The sequence below is a fragment of the Pipistrellus kuhlii genome, unplaced genomic scaffold, assembly GCF_014108245.1.
Source record: "Pipistrellus kuhlii isolate mPipKuh1 unplaced genomic scaffold, mPipKuh1.p scaffold_m20_p_1, whole genome shotgun sequence".
Lineage (NCBI taxonomy): Eukaryota > Metazoa > Chordata > Mammalia > Chiroptera > Vespertilionidae > Pipistrellus > Pipistrellus kuhlii.
In genome coordinates, this window is record NW_023425404.1 from 140,808,751 (window position 1) to 140,832,476 (window position 23,726).

General features: G+C 37.1%; 1 protein-coding gene across 12 annotated transcripts in view; it reads right to left on the bottom strand.

Moving 5' to 3' along the window:
- The window catches only part of PDLIM5 (PDZ and LIM domain 5), a 197,633-nt gene that overhangs the window by 47,307 nt on the left and 126,600 nt on the right, over positions 1 to 23,726 (bottom strand). For 8 of the 12 annotated variants that reach the window (XM_036411320.2, XM_036411311.2, XM_036411295.2 and 5 more), the window contains 3 exons: positions 23,383 to 23,400; positions 22,950 to 23,122; positions 22,248 to 22,284 (listed from right to left, as the gene is read on the bottom strand). In XM_036411320.2, the coding sequence (XP_036267213.1) occupies positions 22,248 to 22,284; positions 22,950 to 23,122; positions 23,383 to 23,400 (228 nt within the window). Of the gene's footprint in view, positions 1 to 20,517; positions 21,637 to 22,247; positions 22,285 to 22,949; positions 23,123 to 23,382; positions 23,401 to 23,726 lie in introns of those variants that run through there. The other 4 variants (XM_036411366.2, XM_036411375.2, XM_036411302.2 and 1 more) reach the window with 2 other exon arrangements.

Consider the following 23,726-nt stretch of genomic DNA (forward strand, 5'->3'; position numbering starts at 1 on the left):
TTTGGTTATACACAATAATTTTTGCCATGATTGTTAAGTTTAGGAGAAAATTAATTTTGTTTCAGTATTTCTCAGATACTGCCCAAGTACAACCTTCATATTTGAGAACTGCAAGACAGTAGACAAAAAAAACAATTATTCTATTATTCTTTGCCATTTTTTTCAGAAGCTATAAAGGTATGTCTTACTAAACATTTAAATATACTAGTATAGCTATACCCATGGAATAAGAGACAGGGCTTTACTATGATTTAAATACTTGCACTATGACTCATACCTTCATACCAAACACCAACTGTGTTAACAAAAGATGTCATGAAGGGTTAAAAGGCAAGTTAATAACCATACAAAACAGCATGCTGTGCATTAGCAGTGCACTGAATGTAGTTAAGTGAAAACTGGACACAAATCCGTTCTAGGAATTTCACATCTGGCCTGTTAATATGGTGGTTAAGTGGTACAGAAAGTGTCTTTTACAGCAAACCACCACTGTGACATCTGCTCCCATCGTACCTTGTTTTCTTAACCTGGATAGAGCCAGTCGATTTCCTCGAGGGCTGGAGATAGGAAAAAGCTAAAGGCTTGGAAACAGGACTGATGCAAAGTGCATCCAGGAGTGAATGATACTTTACAGGACCGGAGAGCCTGGTGAGCAGTTAGAAAGACTTTTAAGTTGGAAAATCACACTACCAATAGCAAAAAGCAGTGAGAGATACAGAACTAAGCAGTAGAAAGAGGGTGAAAAGAGGGCTAAGAGTGTATTAGATTATTATACTCATTAATATAGAGTAGATTAAATTTTCACCATTTATCAATGCAATCTTAAAAGCATTTGTTGCTATAAAAAGACACTAGAAATTATGTATAAACAAAACCCCACAAAACAATAATCTTTTATTCTTTTACTGGGAGTATTACAAAGAATAGTGATCACTCTCAAATATAGTAAGTTTGTGGGACAAGATAAAACCAGTAAAAACTTAAAATACTTATTTGTACCGGATTCTGTTTAAGATATAAAAACTACAAATTATAACATCCCCAAAGTCAACAAGGCACACAACATGCAATAACCTACATAACTGTTAAGTATCACAGACAGAGGGCAGTTAAAAGGATACAAGGATGATTTAAAGCAAAATCTATAACACACACTGTGGAATGTATATACAACCTAGACAATATGGTGATGATCTCATAACCAAAGGGATGTTTTCTTTGATGTGATGTGTTAAGGCAGTGAAAAGTGTTGGCATCACAACAGACACACCCTGTACACACAGCTCTACCTGGTTTTTGCAGCAAGAACAGCAGACACATGAGCGGCTGTGCTGCTCAGAACTGCAGCACTGTATCTAGCAGGAGAAGAAAAGGTAGGAAAGTTTTGGAAACCTTCCAAGGAACTTGTCACCACGTTTCTTGTAGAGCTGCTTAATTGATAGGTAAGGAAAACAGAAAAACAGAGAAGAGGAACAAAAAGGAAAGTAAGAAGAGGTAGCATAATAAAGATAAGCTTTATCTATATTAATAATTAGACATACACAGGTGTGACATGTCAGAAAGATAATAGGAGTTCAGGTCATTTATTGTGGCTGTGATTTCCCCCCCTGAAATTAACATTTCATATACTAGAATCCTCCATAAAACTTGTTTTTGAGGTACAAACATTTATGAATGTATTTTTCACTGTCTCTAATCCTATTTAAAATTAAATCAATATCACATAACAGCAAACATTTGAAGACTGAGTTGTCAACAACTAAGCAGAAAATAAACTAAACGTGAAGTGTGAGCAGAGAAAGAAGAAAGGCTATGTCGACCATTCCAAACTGTCTCTCCAGAAAGGGTCTAACCTTACAGATGACACAGTCCCAAAGCCTGACATTTTAATGAGACTTGTGTTTTCAGGGGAAGTAGATAACCACCAGCTACCTATTCAAAAGCAGTAATGCATAATAATATGAATAGAAAATAACTGTTTAAAAGGTTGAGAGTAAAGCTGTTTGGGAAGGGCAAGTACCTTCGTAAAATAAAAAGTACAATAGTTAAGACTAAAACAGCACCTTCTGTGTTGATGTTGATAATTTATTTTCAATTTTCTCTGTAAAGATTATTATAAAAATGCTGGTATGAAGTTTTATCTTCAGGACATTTATTACTTAAAACTTTAATTATTTTCCTTTGGTCTTTGAAAAATGGTCAAACACCTGGACAGGAAGGAATGAACATTCCATCATGAGGGCTGTAATGATTTCCAAATTCGATTATCAAATTGGAATTGAGAATTTCTTTTTTATTAAGAAGAAAGTCTAAAGCGAACAGTGTAAAACCTGTAACCTCTCTTCTTCATTTATGTCTACAAGTTATTAATGGATATTCTTAATAGACTATGACTACTTTTGACAGAATTCATGACAGTGGCTACTTCCAACACAAAGTAATTATGTGCCAAATCCATTCCAGGTTAATGAGAGCTCAGATGTAGAAAACTGAGGTTGACATAAATCTCTTCTCCTTGTCAGAAGCTTTTGATAATCCATTATTCCTTATTCCTTTGGCTACAATTTTATAAGCCATTAGTAGTCAAATTAAAGAATGGTGGCAAGCCATGTTTTGTTTTTTTTTTAAGTTAGGAAGATTTGTTCAAGTGTAGGTATAAACTTTTTAGCAAGTCTGTACTTTAATTGAACTATGTGGCCATGTTTTAACAACTGCTGTGCATGGCGAGGAGAGGAGGAATGGGGGCAGAAATGAGAAAGAAAGAGGCTGTCAGGGGCAGAGCAGGATAGCATGCAAAGTGGAAGAATAAAGTTACCAAGTGATGCAACTTTGAGTTTCTCAATTACTCTGTATCTTTGAGGCAATGGCTACAATATTTGGGGGAGTGAATAATAACCAGAAACATAAATCTATTTTAAAAAATCAGCTAAAAGACAAATCAGCTAAATTATCTTTCTCCTTTAAGAAGAAAAGGAAATTTCTTTCATCTTACTGAATCACAATCCTTACTAATAAAAGCCCAAGTAGTCATCACGCCGCCGTGATGCCCTTATAGGGTCACAGGTGGGCTGGGCTTGATGCTACATGCGCTGCATGGAGACTGCCTGGGAGCCCCACCTCCTCCCAGCTCCCCACTGTGAGGCCTGCCTGGGAGTCCTGACTCTGTGTGACAAGGCCTCTCAGCTCCACACAGTGCAGAGGAGGGACCCCCTTCCCCACCCACTACTCTGGCCTAACTCTTTGGGGCAATCCATTGAGGAGCCCAGATGGGTGGCTGGGGTCTACCACTTTGGGGTGATTAATTGCAGGCTCCTGCACAGTGAGAGGGCACAGGCCATGAATTTCATACACCGGGCCTCTAGGTCACATGTGTCAAACACAAGGCCCGCGGGCCAAATCCGTCCCACCAGGCCTTGCAATGTGGCCCGCACCGCGCTGTCATCACTGCACTCCGCTGCGTTTCCATCACAATGACAGTTTATGACTGTTCAGTAAACCATTCAGCCCGAGATTTAGGCTGGATTTTAGATTTTGGCCCCTTCTCTAATTGAGTTCGACACCCCTACTCTAGGTGAATGTGTTTGTTGGTTAAAGTAGACTTATGACAAACTCAAGCAAGTTGACTTTCCAAATCACAGTGAATAAATAAAAGGCATAGCTTTCCTGATTCTACATTAGAACTTAAATCTAAACAAAAAGTGAAAAATACAAATGCAGTGTAAAGCGGTGTTCCAGGGCTCAGTGCCAAGCTTCCTTGTCTACATATTAATGATGTCAGTTCTGTACTCTATGATCTCTTTTGCTTTTTAGTCAAACAGGTTTAGCATTTCATTTCATCACCAGCATTAAAATTTAGACACACCAGGAAGAAAAGAAAAAAACTCTACCTAGAATGTGTAGTCACTTTAGAAAGTGTGGCTACTTGGCTGCGGCTATTTAAAACCTGAGGAGCTGCCAGTGGGTGAGGCCCACTCTTAGGTGGTTCTTCCAGAGAACTGTCAAACCTAAGTTTTCAGAAGTAAAATAAACAGGGCAAGGGAAATACTAATGAAAAGTGCAGGTATTTATCATCTATAGTACCTTTTATTGCACATCGCTTTTATTTTTGGAAACTGCTAGTTGTGTTTTTTAACTTTCTATCTGTATAATGTTAAAAACCAAAACTAATACCCTCACCACTATCAAATGCAGGCTGTTTTCCCCCACAATTTTTTTAACATGTTACTTCCATCTGATAAAGGATTATGACTACAGGGGAAGAAAGGTGGATGGGAATTCCCATACACTATGTATTTTGCATGCATCAGGGAAACTTCGCCTCTAAGAAAGTAGGTTGTCCAATATCATATACCCAATAAGGGTCAGATAGAATTTGTACCCGACCTGTCTGTACCCTACATACTCCAAAATGCTCTCCAGTACACCACAAAAAGCAACATTCCAAGTCAGAATGTTGTGTTTGTAGAATTGGAATTATATGGATGTTGTTTGTTTTACTGTAAATAAAATATTTTCTCCAGTCACACAAATTGTTTGCCTATAATTGTGTTACTCTTAGAATTTTTTACTTTGTTTTTCTTTTGAATGCCAGAATTAAATTTTAGGAGAACTATTACCAAGTATGAAAAAGGATGAAAATTCAGTGTGAGGTTTGAAAGGAGAAAGCACCAAGTATAATACTTTGGGAAGAAATAAACGAACAGGAAACATAGTGTGTTACCCATTATTAACAAACAAACAAAAAAAAGCCTGTGAATAAAAAATAGAATTGGCCAGTCATGTTAAAATGATTTTCAAATGGAAAATGTAATAATAATGTAAAGAAATAAAAAAAAAGAGAGGTTATGTTCCCATTTTTTATTTGGCATTGATCAAACCTTTACCAGTGTTGAAAAAAATGTAGACAACTTAAGTAAAATTTTGTGGTAGAACTAAAATATCATTTAAAAGGCACAGCAGAAAAAGTTAAAAGGGGTCAGAAAACCTGGCTCTCAGGCCAAATTCAGCCGCTACCTGGCTTTGCATGTCCTGGGATCTAGGAGTGATTTATGGTTTAAAAAAAAATAAAAAGAAGATTCCATAACTCATGAAAATATATGAAATTCAAGTGTTAGCATCCATAAATAAAGTTTGATGGAACACAGCCAACTTTATTCACATCCATATGTCTATGGCTACTTTCACACCATGCACAGAGCTGAGGAATTGGGGCAGAATTTATGGCTCCAAAACCCAATATATTTACTATCCAGATCTTCACAGAAAAATTGTGCTGACCCCTGTCCTAGAGTAACATCTAGGACACAGCTAGCAGAGTACAGTTTTAACAGTGCAAATCTTTTTTTAAAAATATATTTTATTGATTTTTACACAGAGAGGAATTGAGAGAGATAGAGTTAGAAATGTCGATGAGAGAGAAACATCGACCAGCTGCCTCTTGCACATCCCCCACTGGGGATGTGCCCGCAACCAAGGTATGTGCCCTTGACCGGAATTGAACCCGGGACCTTTCAGTCCGAAGTCCGACGCTCTATCCACTGAGCCAAACCGGTTTCGGCAACAGTGCAGATCTGATCCTGCCTGTCGCTTAGACCTTCCAGCACAGCTCCGAGGACAACTGTGATGGTGGGCTACCTGTTACATTCTCCAGCCACATCTGTCAGAGCTCTGCCTCGCCCTCCCGCCTGCTCCATCCACCTTGTCTCCATTTCTTCTTAAACAAGCCAAGCTTCTTCCCACATGAAGCCTCTGCACAATCTGATACATCTCGCTTTCTACACCCATCTCTCTACCATACCTTCACTAGGCTAATTCCAAAGTGTCCTTCTGGCTTCAGTTTAAATGTCACCTTCTCAGGAAGGCCCACCACTTCCCCAAATCCCCGTAGGCTGCCCATGTCATATGCTTGCAGAGAACCCTGTACATCCCCCCCCACCCCCCCCCACCCCCCGCCACACACACACAGAATGTTATGCTTGCAATTATACAATTTGTGTGATTATCTGTTTCGATCTGGACTCCTTCACTAGATCAGAAGCTCTCTGAGGTCAGGGACCACCATGTTTACAATATAAACAAAGTGCTTACTACAAAGTGAATGATAAATAAGTATCTTTTGAATCAATGCATGAATGAATTTTTTTTTTTTTAAAGTACAGAACTTACAATATACAGATATCTTTTTTTTCTTTCTTTTAGGAGGATTCGCTTTATTTATTTATTTGACCTTACTGGGATGACATTAGTTCCTAAAACCACAGAGGCAATTCAATGAAACATCATCTGCATGCTGCATCATGCATCCATTGCCCCAAGCAAAGTCTCTTTCCATCCCCATTTCCCCCCAATTTTGCCCACCCCCACCTACACCAGTCCCCTTCCCTCTCATATCACTACACTGTTGTCTATGTGATACACACACACACACACTAGATGCCCAGTGCACGAAATTCATGCACGGTTGGGGGAGTGGTGTCCCTCAGCCCAGCCTGCACCCTCTCCAATCTGGGACCCCGAGAGATATCCCGATTGCCCACCAGGACTGGGCCTAAATGAGCAGTCAGACATTCCTCTCACAATCCAGGACTGCTGGCTCCCAACCACTCACCTGCCTGCCTGATTGCTCCCTAACCGCTCCCCTGCCAACCTGATCGATGCCTAACTGCTCCCCTACTGGTTTGATTACCTCTAACTACCCTCTCCTGAATGCCTGGTCACCCCTAACTGTCCTCCCCTGCCAGCTGGGTGCCCCCAACTGTCCCTCCTTGGTCTGGTCACCCCTTACTGCCCCCCTCTGCCAGCCTGGTTGTCCCTCACTTTCCCCCTCCTCCCCACTGGCCTGGTCACCCCTTATTGCTCTCCTCTGCCAGCATGGTCACCCTCATGCCCTCCCTGCCAGCTTGGTTGCCCCAGGAAGCCTGCTGTTCAGTCATTTGGTAGTCCCTCACTAATCACCCTGCCTGCCTGGTCACCCCAAGCAGCCTGCTGTTTGGTTATTACTGTGAGGGTGTCCTGACCAATTTGCATATTATCCTTTTATTAGTGTAGATGAGAACAAGTAAGAAAAGGGAATTGAAGTTGAGTCTGCTAATTCTTCCAGAAACTATGTTGACTGGAAAAATGGGAGCTACTTGAGAAGAAAGCTCATATAACTCATGAAATTCCTTCGAAAGCCAGATTTCTAATTTCTAAACAAATGCACTTGGGAGGTTTCCCACACGTGTCACACTTATCACCTATTCCTTTGCTTAGCCAATCTTTAAAAATACTAGGCTTAAGAAAATCAAACTACCTCGCTTAATATGGAACACACATCAATATAGACTCTCATTCCCTAACATTTATTCTTTTTAGGGTTGGAGGAAGCTCTGGTTAATAGCACCTCTACAGCAAACAGACTTTTTGCTTTGTCTGTTATATAAGTGAGTTTTCATTTCTCACCAGAGAGGTATGAAGGCTTTCTCCTTCCCAGATACGTCTGGAGATTTGGGCTTGTAGCCTTTTGGCCTGTGTTTCTCAGGAAAAAATGAACAAAGAGCTATTTTGGCATTATCCTTCCCTGCACTGCACCTTTTTCTATGCTTTTCAGTGGAGAACCATGTGAGCAATCTGTCCAGGTTAAAAGCAGCACAAAGTTGCCCATCTCACTACCTTACTGTCCTGACCACTCTGCAGGGCCAGAGAGAGAGGAGCTGTCCTTCAGCTCCACAGTCCCAACAAGTCAGACAGCAACATCCGTATGCTGTGTACTCCATCTCCTCCTTTTTCTGAGGCCTCAATTAGTCTATTTCCATTTCCCTTGCATTTCCCATTTCTCCTTCTCCACTGCATGCTTTGCAACTCTGTTCAAAAATGCTCTCGTTTCTCTTAAAAACAAAAAGAGCAAAACTGACATTGCCTTCAACTTCCCTATTCTGCTCAGCATCCAAACTCCGTTAAACAGTTTCCTCACCTGCCTGTCACTCTCCAACCTCATCCCCCAACCTCTAAAAAACCTACTGTTGTTGAGGTCACTAATGTGGCTAAATTCAATGGAGTTCTTTTTTTATTGTGGTAAAAAAATATATCCAACAAAAATTTTCCTTAACCATTATCATTAATTGAAAAGTTCAGTAGTATTCACATTGTTGCACAACCAATCTCCATAACGTTTTTCATCTTGCAAATCTGAAACTCTGTACCCATTAAACTCCCATTTCTTCCTCCCACACAGGCCCCTGGGAACCACCATTCTACTTCCTGTTTCTATAAATGTGACCATTTGGTTGCCTCATATTAAGTGAAATCATAGTGTTGTCATTTTGTGTGCATTCCTCAGTGTCTTTATCTGACCCAGGAGACCCCTCCTCTTCTGTCTTCTGTGACTCAACCCTATCCACTTGCCTGTGTTTAGTACTATTTCACTGGCTATGCCTGGTTGCAGGGTGTTTAAGCTCTCCATCAGTAATAAAATTGCAAAATCTTAATCTGGCTCATCCATATTTTGATAAAATGACATGTAAACTATATAAGCATAACTTCTTCACAAATTGATCTTTAAAATCCCTGAAAAAGGATACAGAAATTTTCTTTTGAGCATGAAAACATCAATTAAAAATTTCAATATCTCCTTAACTCTCCATATAAACATCATAAAATAATCAAACAGTGTGACTTATTACACCCTTACATGGCAAGCTTTCCACTAAGAGGAGAAATTCAGAAACCGTAAAAAATGTATTTTATAGTAGGTAAAGCAGAAAAACAATAAAATTGTCCTTGGTGTCTTCACTCTTCCCCAAAGCAAACATTCATACAGTAATGCTGCTCAACAGAGGGTGGAATATACGAAGGTCATGGCAGCATTCTAAGCTTTTGGGAGTCATTGGCATAGCAAAGCTATTTATTTCAGCCAAGGAAACCTCTAATCATCTGGAAAAATGAGTATCTTCCACTGGCTTCCTGACAATAAATATGGTGTGTGTGTTCACCTGCAACTATAATTTATTTTCCCTTCTAGAAAATAAACTAAACGAAACCACAGCTGGAAATTCCTGGCACTCTTATTCACAAGCTAATTGATTGATTTCAACAGCTTTTGTTGTAGCAGTCTAAAATCTATTTGAACCTACTAATTCTACATTTATTATGCAGGGCATCTTGAAGAGAATTTAAAAATCAGCAAGTAGGGGCATCCTTGCCCCGTACAGACGGAAGCAGAGAACGCTGACTGGCAGAAGTTAAAGATCATGAAGTAAACATGAAAATACCACCCAAAATGAGGTTTACCTTAGTATTTGTTTTGTTTTAAGAGTTTGCTCTTGGTTGATATATCCCACTTTCTTTACTATCAAATGCTGCCTTAATTCTGACATGCTTCTCGAATGCTGCTTTCCCTAATGATTTCACCATTAAATGTCCAGTCTTAATATTATGTGAACTCTTAAGTCATCTATACTGTTCCTTGATCTCTTCAGAAACAATGTAATATGGGTTCTAAAGAGAAGATAAAAAAAAATAAGCATGTATTATACTATGCCTATCTAAAATACCAATATAATGTAAAGATTTTAAGGTATAATATCAACTTAAAAATCACATGGAACAATGCCCTGATACTAGCCTGACACTCTCAGTAACTTGCAGGATACTCCCCACTAACCCTAGCCCCTCTCACTTCGCATCATCAATTTCTTCCCTGGATCATTCCTGTTAAGTGATTTCAGCACTTTCTAGCAGCTAGAAATAGCTTCTTCTATGGGCAAAAATCTGCCATTTATAGTATTAACATAAGCCTAATGTTATCAAAAGAGTTTATGTATGATAAAGGTAGATTTTCAGATTCAGAATAAAAGGATGCATTATTCAATAAACAATGTTGAGTCAATCTGTTACCTATTTGAAAATATAAATGTATCTGTCTGAATGCCACTGTGAGTCCAGGTGTCTTAAAAGAGCCACCATAGCACCTCACGCAGCAGCTGAGTATCCAGACAATGTTAAAGAACAAAAGCCAAGGGCCACATCCGTACTCTTTAACTGAATATTTTGGGTCATCTATCCTGAGTTCTGCCGTTCAGTCAAACCCTGCATTCACTGATTCATTCGACAATATTACCGTATTTTTCGGACCATAAGGCACTCCGGACCATGAGACGCACCAGTTTTTAGAGAAGGGAAATGAAGAAAAAAAGATTCTGAAACAAATAGTGTCCTAAAATATTTTATGTGCATTAAAACCCAACATCACAGTCATAAACACATGTAATCAACCCTGTAAAGTAAACAGCAGCATTTAGAACCATTTTAGAGCCGGGCAAGCACACAGAGACCACACAAAGCCGGGCAAGTAAAAAAACTTTTTTTTTAAAGTATATGTGTAGGCTATATTTGGACCATAAGACGCAGGGACTTCCCCCCCCCCCCCCCACTTCTGGGGGGGAAAAAGTGCGTCTTATGGTCCGAAAAATACAGTAGTTGAACTGCCACTTCATACTAGGCATTCTCACATACTCTATGTCTACTTTAATTCCCTGCCCTCATGGAGCTTACAGTCCAGTGCCCACTTTCTTCAAACGGACCATGAGGCCAAGCCCATCATAGTTCCCATCCTGCTTCCCTGCCACAACCAGAGATGCAAACCCCTTGAGTCGCCTATCATTCCTGGACTCTAATTTTTTTACTGTTTTGTGCATTTCCTAATCTGATCAATATCGCATTCTTCTCAGCCCTCAAAAGCCCTTTATCATTCTATATCTTCCTTGCAATTCCTTTCAGAGATTCCCTTTTCCCACATCACACACGTTTATAAACCTGGAGGTGATTCAAGCTCCCCCTCATTACTGTTTCTAATTACTGAGTCATCTTTGACTCTAAAATCCTAATTCCATTGAGGCTTCCGTCATCAGACTATCCAACTCACTAGCTAATGTGCATTTTCTTGCCTCTACCTCACCTATTTGCTTTAGCCCCCAGCTCACTGCCTTTCTCTTTACTCAATTCCAATCATCTGTCTTGCTGACTTTAACGTTATCACGTTGAATCACTGACTGCTAAATTCTTTGACTTCTTCACCTCAACCATAATTCCTAGGTTATCTTAATTCTACAATACCTCAGCCCTGAACTCCAGAATTCATAATCTTTACTATCTTATCAACAAGTATGGCATGTCTAAAATCTGGATTGGAGAACCTTCTCTTTTTTCCTCACTTGTTACTCTACCTCTTGATTCTATTAGCTTTTTTACTATAATGAATTGACTCTTACCAATTTTATTGACTGGATTCTTACCAAATTCGCTGACTCAGCAATACCCCATTATCTACCCCACAACCCCTGATATTTCCACACTCTTGCAAAATACAAACCCATCCAATTCTCTACATCTCCATTAGTACCTCCACAGCCTAACCCACTATCCTTTCTTGCCTGACCTAAGGGAATACATAGAACTACTCTCCTGCTTTCATTATTTCTCCCTTACAATCAATTTTTAAGAGTGACCTTTTAAAAACATACACCAGATGTTACTCTCATGATTAAAATCCTATACTTGGCTTCCTATTTAATTGGAACAATAATCTGAATCCCTCAACACAACCTCCAAGGCAATTATTGGATTTGTCTATTATGTATAATATATTTATATGTAATAAACATGCACAGAGACCACTGCTAGTCTATGAGGCCTGAGATAAAAGGAGAATGTTTGGAGAAGAAGAAGACATGGCTATGAATTTAGGGCCAGGAGCTAGCCCATATAAACAGCTAAAACCAATTACTCATATAACTTCTCTGACCAGAGACAGCTTAATTATTCCATGATTTTTCAGTTTATTTTATTGGAATTACTTATGTAATTGTCAGAGGTTAATGCCAAGGATTAAACATATGTGCCAGATGAGATTTTCCTAGTTCTAGTGTGGGATAGAACTATGGCTTGCCTTATAATTTTAGGAGCCTTATCACACAACTAACTCATATTGGGTTTTTCTTCTAAAATCCATAATTTAAAAAAAAAGTTGTATTTGCTAACTATATCTTCCCCCCCCCCTCCTGTCCCACGAAAGTTAGAATGATTTGATACAAACTGTATATAACCATATCAAACTTTTATTTTCCTTTCTTTCACTTTCTCTGTTTTTAAAAAACTAGATCTGGTCCACTGACTTAGGCTTCCAATATGCTGGTTATGGAACATAATTGCTATTCCTTCCTGCTTCAGGATACCCACAAATATAGGCAGTGAGCGGCAGGGCTCCTCATCCAAGTCACCGACTGAACCTTTAAACAATATCCTTTGGTTACATTTCCTCAACCTGATAGGAATCTACACCTGACAGTCATTAGCCTCATTTCATTTTTAAATTCAATTAAACTTGAGTCTTTCTTTGGTTACTTGTTAAAATTAGCACTTCCCCAATCTATCCAAAATGGGTTAATGAAGTTGGAAATCATTTATTTCTGAGGACTTAATTTTAGGTATTGACCAGTCTGCCTTCTGTTCTTAGTGCTCCCTAGCCGTGCTTCTAAGAATGCCTTCTAAACTTTTTTCCAGGTTCAAGTTCAAATTATAGTTTTAAAAGTTAACCTTTTTTTTTTTTCTTTGAAAATCAGTACTATATTTACCTGTTCCCAGTCTTCTATTTTCTTTCCCATTCTCCAGGATTGTTTGTTTGGGGATTTTTTGTTTGTTTTTTTTTTTTTTTTAATGCACATACTGTTACTTAGCAAATCCCACTTGTAAATTCTCTAAATCACATGTGTCAAACACAAGGCCCGCGGGCCAAATCCGTCCCGCCAGGCCTTGCAGTGTGGCCCGCACCGCACTGTCATCACTGCACTCCGCTGCGTTTCCATCACAATGACAGTTTATGACTGTTCAGTAAACCATTCGGCCCGCGATTTAGGCTGGATTTTAGATTTTGGCCCCTTCTCTGATTTAGAGTCTAAATCATTGCGAAAAACAGACTACAGAGAGTTCATTTCAAAACACTTTTTACTGGGGCTTCAATTCCCTCCAGAATGTAAATAAAGCAAAGTCTTTCCCATTTGGGGTGATTTTTATTTGCTTAGTTACATTTTTCACAATGAACACTTACTAATTTCATAACAACCCTGGACATCACCACTTCAGTGTATTACTTTTTATTTCCCAGATTAACATTATCTGGTTGTTTTACTTTCCACATTTAAATGTGTGTGTAGTTTGTTTGTTTTTGTATGTGTGGGTGTACATTTTCTAACATTCATGTGGAATTACTTCAATATCCCTGCTAAGAGATTTGCTGATTTTAATGAGATGTTAGACTCCAGTGCTCTAGGCAAATGCACTGTTTGAGTGTAAAAGTGTTGCTTCTTTGTATGAAAACCTCAAATTCATCCATTATCTAAGTAGTGATATACAACTACTTGACGCCATTAAAATCTTTCAGAAATATTCTCAAACATTTTTTTTCTGATGAACTATTTAGGATATTGGGATAAAAAATTAAAGGACCTGGCTGGTTTGGCTCAGTGGACAGAGCATCGGCCCGTGGTCTCGAATTTGATTCTGGTCAAAGGCACATGCCCAGGTTACGGGCTCAATCCCCAGTAAGGGACGTGCAGGAGTATGTTTAGTAATATTAATGTGTAATATTAAATGGTAACTAGATTCTCTCTCTTCATTGATGTTTCTCTCTCTCTCTCTCTCTCTCTCTCTCTCTCTCTCTCTCTCTCTCCTCCCTTCCTCTTGAAATCAGTAAAAATATATTAAAAAATAAAAATTAAAAAATTAAAGTATGTTAATCTCTCTCTCAAAAATTAAAGTATGTTAACACAAAATAAATGTGTTCCACTAACTCAAAAATTGCAGAAGTGTCATCCTAGCTTTAACACAGTCTTCTGGTTAAAGAAATAAATACAGACATTTCAGGAGTAATTAATTAGTTGCATCTGGGAAATGAACACCCATCAATAAAGTTGGACATAGAAGAGGCACCCAGCAAATAGTTGTTAATAGATATTAAAATGGAGAAACACAAAAGAGGAGACATGGACAGTTGAGGATGCTTTTAAGATTAATTTAATTTGAAAGTAGTTCTTCAATTTGACTAAGAAAAATAAAGATGCCAAAATATACATACCTGTCATAGGTTTTATACTATATTATGTAATATAATTTTAATTTTCTTTTATAATAATCTTAACATTATTATAACACATTTTCACATAACATAAAGGTAGAAAAACCTGGGTTTCTGAAACTTTCAATGTGGTTGAAGTAGTAAAATTGAATAGTGGCAAAAAGTAGAAAATTAAGCCTTCCATCATGGTAGAAATTGCCTAATATCAGTGCTCCTAATTCACTTTAAGTTATGATTTTCTTTTTTAATTTAAAAAAGTAAACTTCAGGAGGTGTCTTCAATATTGAGTTCTAGTCAAGAAGGTGTTTTTTTTTATTTTCTGGTTTAATTCAATAAAATAATTTTGTTGTGTTATCTCTCTAGAGGTAAAGTGGACAGAATTTATCCAAACAACACTTATAAAAGAAGTGTTGCTGGTCTGATAAAACTTCTAAGAAACTTAGTGCATATTCTGGACTATGAAAGCCAATTCTTACATATTACAAACACAGATTTTTGTGAAAAAATCTTTATGTGGTAGTATTTCCAGTGTAATTTGAGAAATGTACATGAGTATTTCCATAATTAAGCAGAGAATTAAACAACTCTGTGTGAAAATATACTGTATATGGTAAATAGGAACTATGTTTCTTGCTTCAATAATTGTAAAGTACTATTCTCATAAGGAAGTGTAGTAATTATTTATGTTCAATAGATGGCGACCTCTCCATGATAGTCACAAAACCAGCATTGGCATAGTGTAATCCACCAGAAAAAAAAATGAAAGGAGGTAAATTACAAATATTCCACATTTTACAATAGACAAAATTATTACTTAATTATATACCCATTTTTATTTTGTCTTGTGGTCTTTTTTCCAGGTTGGTGAAAGTACTTTGCTTTATAATATCAGATAAGAGATTCTATTTGGCTAATATTGTTTTATTTTTATTTTTAAAAATAAGACTAAGCACCCTGGACAGTTTGGCTCAGTGGATAGAACATTGGCCCATGGACTAAAAGGTCCCGAGTTCGATTCCAGCCAAAGGCACATACCTCGGTGGCAGGCTTGATCTGGCTCTGGTCAAAGCATGAGGGGGAGGCAACCATGTGTCTCTCATACATTAATGTTTCTCTCTCTGTGTCTCTCCCCCTCTATTCTACTCTGTCTAAAAATCAATGGAAAAATATCCTCAGGTGAGCATTAACAAAAAAATAAAATAAAATTAGACTATTCTGTGGAAGGACAGGTGTTTTTTGTTTTGGGACAAATTCAATTGTTAAATTCTCATCTCATGAAAATATGAGACTAGGGAATGATTTGTGATTTCTTTGCATAGCTTATAAAGGATAGTAGTTTTAGGTTATTTAATCAAATGTCATGAATCTTAATAAGGGTATGCAGCAAGAGTCCAGTGCATTTGTGAAACAAAGCAATAACAAAGACATGGCATAGGTCAGCAAACTGTCTCTTCATTAACCTCTTTTATGCTGGTTGTATGATATTTGTGAACAAGCCACTAATTTTTAAAAACGTACTGTTCAAAGAGTATGTTTAGAAATGTTTATGTAGTTTCTGTTCAAGAAGTTACTTAAGATCTGTTCTGACAGCCTTCAGCTAGAAATAATGAGGGCATCATCTAGTGCTATGGGGCAGCCTGTAAGAGGATATTTTTCCCCCATAACTGTTTCAGTTTTGTGTAATATTAAGTGGCGACTAGATTAAAACCATTTTCCTGCTGAAAGGATAGGCAGTCACTTTCCCCTTGTAAGTATTTTAAATCTTTGAAAACTGCAAATCTATATCATACACTAGTATTAATTCTTAATCATATAAAAAAATCAAAACCTATCATTTTTTTTCACAATATATGTAGAATCTATCACTTCTTAAACAAGATTTAAAAGACTGATAAAAAGTATGTTTTCGTCATAATATACATTTTTGCCAAATAAAATTACTACCATATACTTATTTATCGATATATAGACCTAAGCCTAACCCCAACGTGACAGTATGTTGAGAGAGAGCCTCAAAGGAGGTAACTAAAGGTAACTGAGGTCACAGCGGGAGGCCTCTGACCCAGTAAGGCTGCTGTCCTTGTCAAAAAGGCAGACACCAGAGCTCTGCTGTGTGCACAGAGGAAAGGCCACACGAGGACACGGCGAGAGAAGGTGGCCATCTGCAAGCCAGACAGGCCTCACATAGCACTTCTGCTAACATCTTAATCTTGGACTTCTACCTTTTAGAACTCTGAGAAAATGAATTTCTGTTGTTTAAGCCACCAAATCTGTGGTGTCTTGTTATGGCAGCCTGAGCTTATAAAGTACATTTCTAATTTAAGAAGCAGTTCACCAGAAATTAATCTTACAGTCCTAATACCCATTTTCAAATTGAATTTGTATATATTTGTATATTATCCTATATAATAAAAGGCTAACATGCAAATTGACTGAATGGTGGAAGGACCGGTTGCTATGATGCACACTGACCACCTTGGGGCAGATGCTCAATGCAGGAGCTGCCCCTGGTGGTCAGTGCGCTCCCACAGGGGGAGTGCCGCTCGGTCAGAAGGTGGGCTCATGGCTGGCAAGCGCAGCGGCAGTGGTGGGAGCCTCTCCCACCTCCATGGCAGCGCTGAGGATGCCTGCAAGGAATGGGCCTAAGCTGTCAGTAGAACATCTCCTGAGGGCTCCTGGACCACGAGTGGGCAACAGGCCAGGCTGAGGGCACCCCCCCCCACATACACACACACACACACACACACACACACACACACACACACACCAGTGCATGAATTCTGTGCACCGGGCCCCTAGTATTTATATATACATTTCTAATAAATTTCCATTTATATACATGGAATTATATATTCAATGTACAGAACTTTACTTACATAACTCCAGTTGCATCCAGGAAGAAATACCATGCCTATTAGAATGCCTTTTCCTCCCAGTTTATACTATTACACAAATATCCATAATACAAATTAGAAAAGGAGGTGCCAAAAAAGGATGACAATAATATAGTATGTAACTTCAGAAGTAAAAAGATTTCTACTGCTGAGGGTGGTGCACTGTGGGTAACAGTGCGTGGTTGGCATTTTAGGAAGGAACAAGGAAACCTCTGGAAGAGGAAGCACTCGCACTCAGTGCCGTTCTCAGTGGCACGCCCTGGCATTTGGAGCAGCATGATGCTCGCATCTGTTGGCTGATTCGGAGCATTACATTTAGCACCCCCAGTCCCTCAGGAGCACTCTCCTGGCCTCATCGTGTCTGTGTTATCTACATGTTCTCAAAGGCTACACAGCACCAGCATCGCTTCCCAGAGAACTAGAGGTAAAATTTAAAGAATGTAAACAGCAGAGATGATCAAATGAAATGTTTTAAGTGACAAATAAATGACTAATACATTTGATTCTAAAATGCTGCATATGGAAAATTATAACATACAAAATCGTAATATTTTATTCAGTGCTGCCTTCCAGTTACAAGTGTTCATTACATTTACTCAGAGTGAACCCTAATGTTCTATTTTAAAGCTTCCCATTTCACTGACTCATTCCTAAAGCCCTGACTCTATTTCTAAATACCTTTACATACTCATTACTCCAGGATACTTCCGATGCAGTCAACAAATATGTTTTCCTTTTGACTTCCATACAACTTTCAGGCTGACTTACCTGGTATCATCTCTTTCACTTAATTATGTCCCTAAGTGGTGTTTGCGATCTGAGTTGAAGATTTAAGGAGAAGGGACAGGTGACCAAGGCGGAGTGAATGATGAGAAGATGAAGACAAGAACCACACTGAAGAGAACCCGTGTAACCCAGGCCCCAAGGTGCACCTAAAAGGTTATGATTCTGCTGCAGATCAGGTTCCCCAGAAAGCAAACATCAGGACTGAGGTCAGCATGGAGGTGCTTATTAAGTGCCCGTAAGATCAACAGGGAAAGGAAAAGAAAGAAAAGCGCTGGATCTAGAACAGTGGTTCTCAACCTTTCTAATGCCATGACCCTTTAATACAGTTCCTCATGTTGTGGTGATCCCGCCATAAAATTATTTTCATTGCTACTTCATAACTGTAATTTTGCTACTGTGATGAATTGTAATGTAAATATCTGTGTTTTCCAAAGGTCTTAGGCGACCCTGCTAGGGGTTCTCACAGGTTGAGAACCACTGCTGTAGAGCCTAAAATTGTAGACAATTATCTCATATTATCTTGTTCATATTTTTATCTATTATTCACTATTGAATCCTGGACACATACCAGTGCTTGGTATTTAAATATTTAATAATTACTCATGTAAGGAAATGAATGCAGACAATGAATGTTTATGATTTATAGAATTTTAAATACACATCAGAAATACAATTGTAAAATTATTTGTCTAGAGGAAATCATTCTATATTTCTGAATAAATTTGAATTTAAAAAAGGACTGCTACTATTTTAATAGTAATATTTTCTTAAGCTTAAATATTTTTAATCTGAATCTTCTTAAAAGTCATAATGTTGCCAAAAAAGAATATGTTTGTTTCCACAAATAATGTATTTTTAAAAATTATATTTTATTGATTTTTTTCTTTTTTTTTTTTTTTTTTACAGAGAGGAAGGGAGAAGGATAGAGAATTAGAAACATCAATGAGAGAGAAACATCAATCAGCTGCCTCCTGCACACTCCCTACTGGGGATGTGCCCGCAACCATGCCCTTGACTGGAATCGAACCTGGGACCCTTGAATCCGAAGGCCGACACTCTATCTACTGAACCAAACTTGTTAGGGCAATAATGATTTTTTTTTAATGTTTTCTCTGAAGGTTTCTTTTTTTTTTTTTAATTAAATTATTATATGTGCACATATCTTATCATTGCCCCTTTCCCCCAATAATGTATTTTTTGAGGTAACAAAACTAATGTGTGGGAAACATTCCATATTCTGACTGTTAAATTTTTTTTAAGGAAAAAAATGTTGAAAATTCTTAAGACTAACTTCCCAATTTTACATTAAACAACAAGCCTATGATAAAGAAAATCTGTACAAGAGAGACAAACAAAAACAAGGTATAAATTAGGCCACTAGACTTACAATAATATTTTTGCAAGAAGCTTTTATAATTGGTGGCTAGTGTCTAAGCTAGGAATATAATATGTCCCAGAAGATTAATTGAGTTTCGGAATTTAACCTCTGACAGGGTCAAGAGGAATATCCTTTGTGATCTTGGCTAAACATTTACCCTAAAATTCAAATACAGACCATTCCATTTATCTAAGTTTATATTTTTAATGCAACATAGAAAATACTTAATTTTCAGCTGGACAAGGTATTAAATTCTTATTTTCATCTGCACCAATTTCAAGTAATACAGTTCTATACACAATTCTCTTCTCTTGAATAAAGGAAACATTCTCTTATTTACCTAAAAACTCTCCTAATAGTTCTTTCTATCAATTCTGTAGTTATTCTAGAAGTTTGGTTCTTAATGGAAAGTACTATGTTCACTCTACTCACACAATTAATTTTCATGAGAATTTAATGAGATTTGATTCTATCTTCTTTCAAATGTCATTTTTGAGATCAATAAGGCATTATTAAGTATAGGAAAACCTATACCTTATTTCTTATAGAAACCAGAAACTCAGTCATAAATGGGACTGATATCAGGATAATAAAATCACCACAGTATATGAAGAAGAACTGAATCAGTAAAAGAAAGACATTTTATTATCTTATGAAGTAGAGAAGAAATGAGCATAGATAAATACTATTATTATTTTATTTTTTAAATATATTTTATTGATTTTTTTTACAGAGAGGAAGGAAGAGAGACAGAGAGCTAGAAATGTCGATGTGAGAGAAACATCAACCAGCTGCCTCTTGCACACTCCCTACCGGGGATGTGCCCGCAACCAATGCACATGCCCTTGACCGGAATCGAACCTGGGACCTTTCAGACTGACACTCTACCACTGAGCCAAACCTGCTTCGGCCTATAGTTATTTTTTAAATGCATTGAGCAGGCCAAATTTTAGATAGTAATCAATCACTAACTGAAATTAATGTAGTTTCTCTAAATTATCAGGCAGTTGTCCTAGTCAATGGTAATATTAAAGTAACATGGACAAATTAAAATACAACCTTGAATTACGGCAAGATCCTTCAGTAATCATTTCCACACAGAGTAATTCTAGGTTGTGCCATCGTCTATGATACTTAAAATATGCTAAATAATGTAACAATTGGGGGGGGAGGGCGAGTTAAATAAGGGCCTTTATTGTACTCTACACTCACCTTTTAGTACACTCAAAGAATTTAAAAGGGTTCCCAAATGACATGTCATGATAATTCTTTATTTTACCCAAGTAACATTATTAACAAATCTTGGCTACATTATTATCAGCTTCAAGGAAACAGAAAACAAGGTACAAAGCTAAGTTAAAAGCAACTTTATTACAATACTTTTCCAAACTTCAAAATGCATTTAGTATTGCATTTAGACCTAATAATATTATACATTATATTACAAGACAGAAAGCATTTCTGGTCAGATATTTAGTTTGAATATATTAAAAAACAAAACAAAACAAAAAAACAGAGCTTACTAGGAATAGCGGCAACACACAATAGTTTATATCACTAAGTGAAATGTTTCTCAGATATCTCAGAAAAAATCACTCATATTTCAATCCATTTTATGTTTACTCCTCTGATTTAGAAACAAAGCAAAGCTATATTTTCTATCACTTACTAGTTAATGCCTAGAAGTTGTCTATATCCTAATTATATCCACCAGCTTAGAAATATTTCCTATGGTAGAAAATATGACATTTTAAATTAACCAAACCAAACAAACAGTGTATTTTTCCCCACTGCAAACAGGGGCAGAAATCTCTCCTTTCCTTTTTTGGGGAGCCAAATCTTGGCTTCCTCCTCTTCATGTAGCCATCCTATATTATAATTAACTGCTCTAAAAGATACCCAAGTCTATAGTGAAATCTATTCTAATAAAGTCTTCTTGTTTTAATTCACAACCCACTCTGAACATCATGTAATAATGAACTTAAAAATAATCTTAGGAAAGGTAGTACCATAAGGAGCTATTTTCCAAATTAGACAAAGGACATTATTTGCTCACCCACCTCTGCTTCAAATGACTAACCCAATTCACCTTACGAAAATAATTCTTTTCCCAAGGTTACTACTCTGATAACAGTAAATCCACTAAACAGCTCTAGTCCTTTAATGTTAATTGGTTTAACATCTGTGAGCTACCGACTAGCACAATACATGTTCATCCTCCTCATTTTCACAACAGCAGGAAATGGTTAGAAAAGTATAGAAAAGGTCCTATTGTTTTCTTATGGCAAATTTAATACAGATTTTGTTCTGAGTTGGAGAAAAGAAAAAGTGAATGAAAAGGTATGTGCTGGCTGCTTGAGGGGGCAAAGCTCATAAATCACTGTACGTTAAGAGCACGTGCTGAAACTTCATGGTGCCAGTCACGTAATTTTGTGTATTTGGGACTAAACACGTGAAGGGGTATCTTTTCCCTGTGGAAATAGAAGAGAAGAAAAAAGAAAAAAAGAAAAGTGATAGAAGAGTCATAAGAAAGAGCAAGAAAAAGTTTCTACACTACGATCATCATGCAGAAAACATGCCTTCTAAAGCTTAATTTCACAAAGCTGTGTTAATTAAGAGCAAAAGATTTTAAGGGTAGAGAGCATTTTTTAAATACAAAAATTAACTATCAGAGCCCTCTTGAGAACTTCCATTTTTATCCCAAAATAAAGTGACTGCAAGATCACATGAATTCATTCATAGACTACAATGTTAAAAAAAACACACAAAACACTCCAAACACACCTTTCCGCCTACTTATTTCAATGCTTTCAATGCTAAAGAGAAGAAACTTTAGACATAAAATCCAGACAATATCTATTAATTATGAAATCTGTAAGTTGTACATTTAAGTTCCACAAAAGGCACCACAGTTAAATGCTTAGCTTCTGGTTGCAAAAACAAAATGCCATACCATTATACTTGCAAATGCAAATGACAAACTGAAACCATTCATGAAAGGAAACCATTCATTCAATATACAAAAAAAACACACACACACACACAACAACAACAACAACAACAACAAAAACGGACAACTTACTTTGCCTTCTTTGTATTATCAGTTTCAGCTTCTTTCACTGAAATATAATAAGCGATATCCAATATTAGTTTGTTTTTAAACTTTAAAATCACTTAAGCCAGTGATCTTCAACTGGTGTGCCACAACAATTTTTAAAACATGAAATACCTGACTATTTGGATCAGGGGCACTGACCTTTTTTCCCTTAGATTGTCAAATTTAAAAAAAAAATGACAACAGCCAACACAATAAACAGCCATCAGGTGTAAATGAATCAAAATTATACCTATTATTTTTGTCAGATCAGCAAAAAACATACTTTTGGTGTACCACAGAATTTTACTAGTTAATGTGTGTCATCAGATGAAAAGGGCTGAAAATTGCTGATTCAAGCAATTACATGCACCAGTCAATAACAAATGGTCAAGTTGAACAGAGCCACTAAAAAAAAAACTAAAAAAAAAAAAACAACAACAATTCTATATCATCTTATCACCTGGTCATAGACTATAATCAGTACTACTATTACTGATACTTTTGCACTTTTCAATGAAACTCTCCTGAGCTGATTTCTTATTTACAATAGCCATGTTATGTAAGGCATAATTTAAAAGCAAACTGCCTCAAGAAAACTACTATTTCCTAATAACTGTTTATCTGTCTAAATGCTACTTCTCTATGGGAAAGAACATTCATCTATGAGAATCCTCGGTATTCACTTACGATTTTCAGTCCCAGTGATCTGGGCCAGGATTCGGAAGGAGCGAGACTGAGTGGTGCCTGTCCTCGGGTGCCAGTCTTCGGTATCCTCAATCAGTCTCTTCTTGCTGGCATCGCTATGAGTAGGTATGTGATAAAACTCTGTGTTACGCTCCACAATGTGTTTTCTCGGTGGGCTAGGATTAGGTAGAAAAAAAATGAATGAAAATTTTATAATTATATTAAGGATAAATATTCTCTGCCAAATTATTTATAATGCATACATTAATCCTTAGTGTTCCTTTTGTATATTTTGCTTTTGCAAGCATACACAGCTTCAATTTTTTTAAGAGCACCCTTCTAAAATAAAGTAGATGGAATTTTTTAAATAGAAAAAAGGCACATATATGCTAATATAATATCAATAGTATAAGCAACTATTCAACAGGAAGGTTACCGTTTAGGTGGGGTTTTCCTTTTTAAGTGACAGAAGAAGGCAGCAGAAGAGAGAGTTCCAACATGAAAAGGAAAAGAGAAGATTAAGAAAAGAAGGAAACAAAGAGAAATCTAAATACCCACAGAAGTAAAAATAGAACAATTTAAAATTATGTACTTATGTTGTTCATCTATTGCCTAACAAAATATAGATATGTACTACATTCAGAACCACTGCTAAACACTGATATGCTGCTAAAATGTATTAGCTTTCACAAAAGTAAATGACCATGTCTTCATTAGACCCAGGAAAGAAGTTTAGTACAGGCTAAACCAGCAATTCCAAACACAATTTGGTGTCATTTT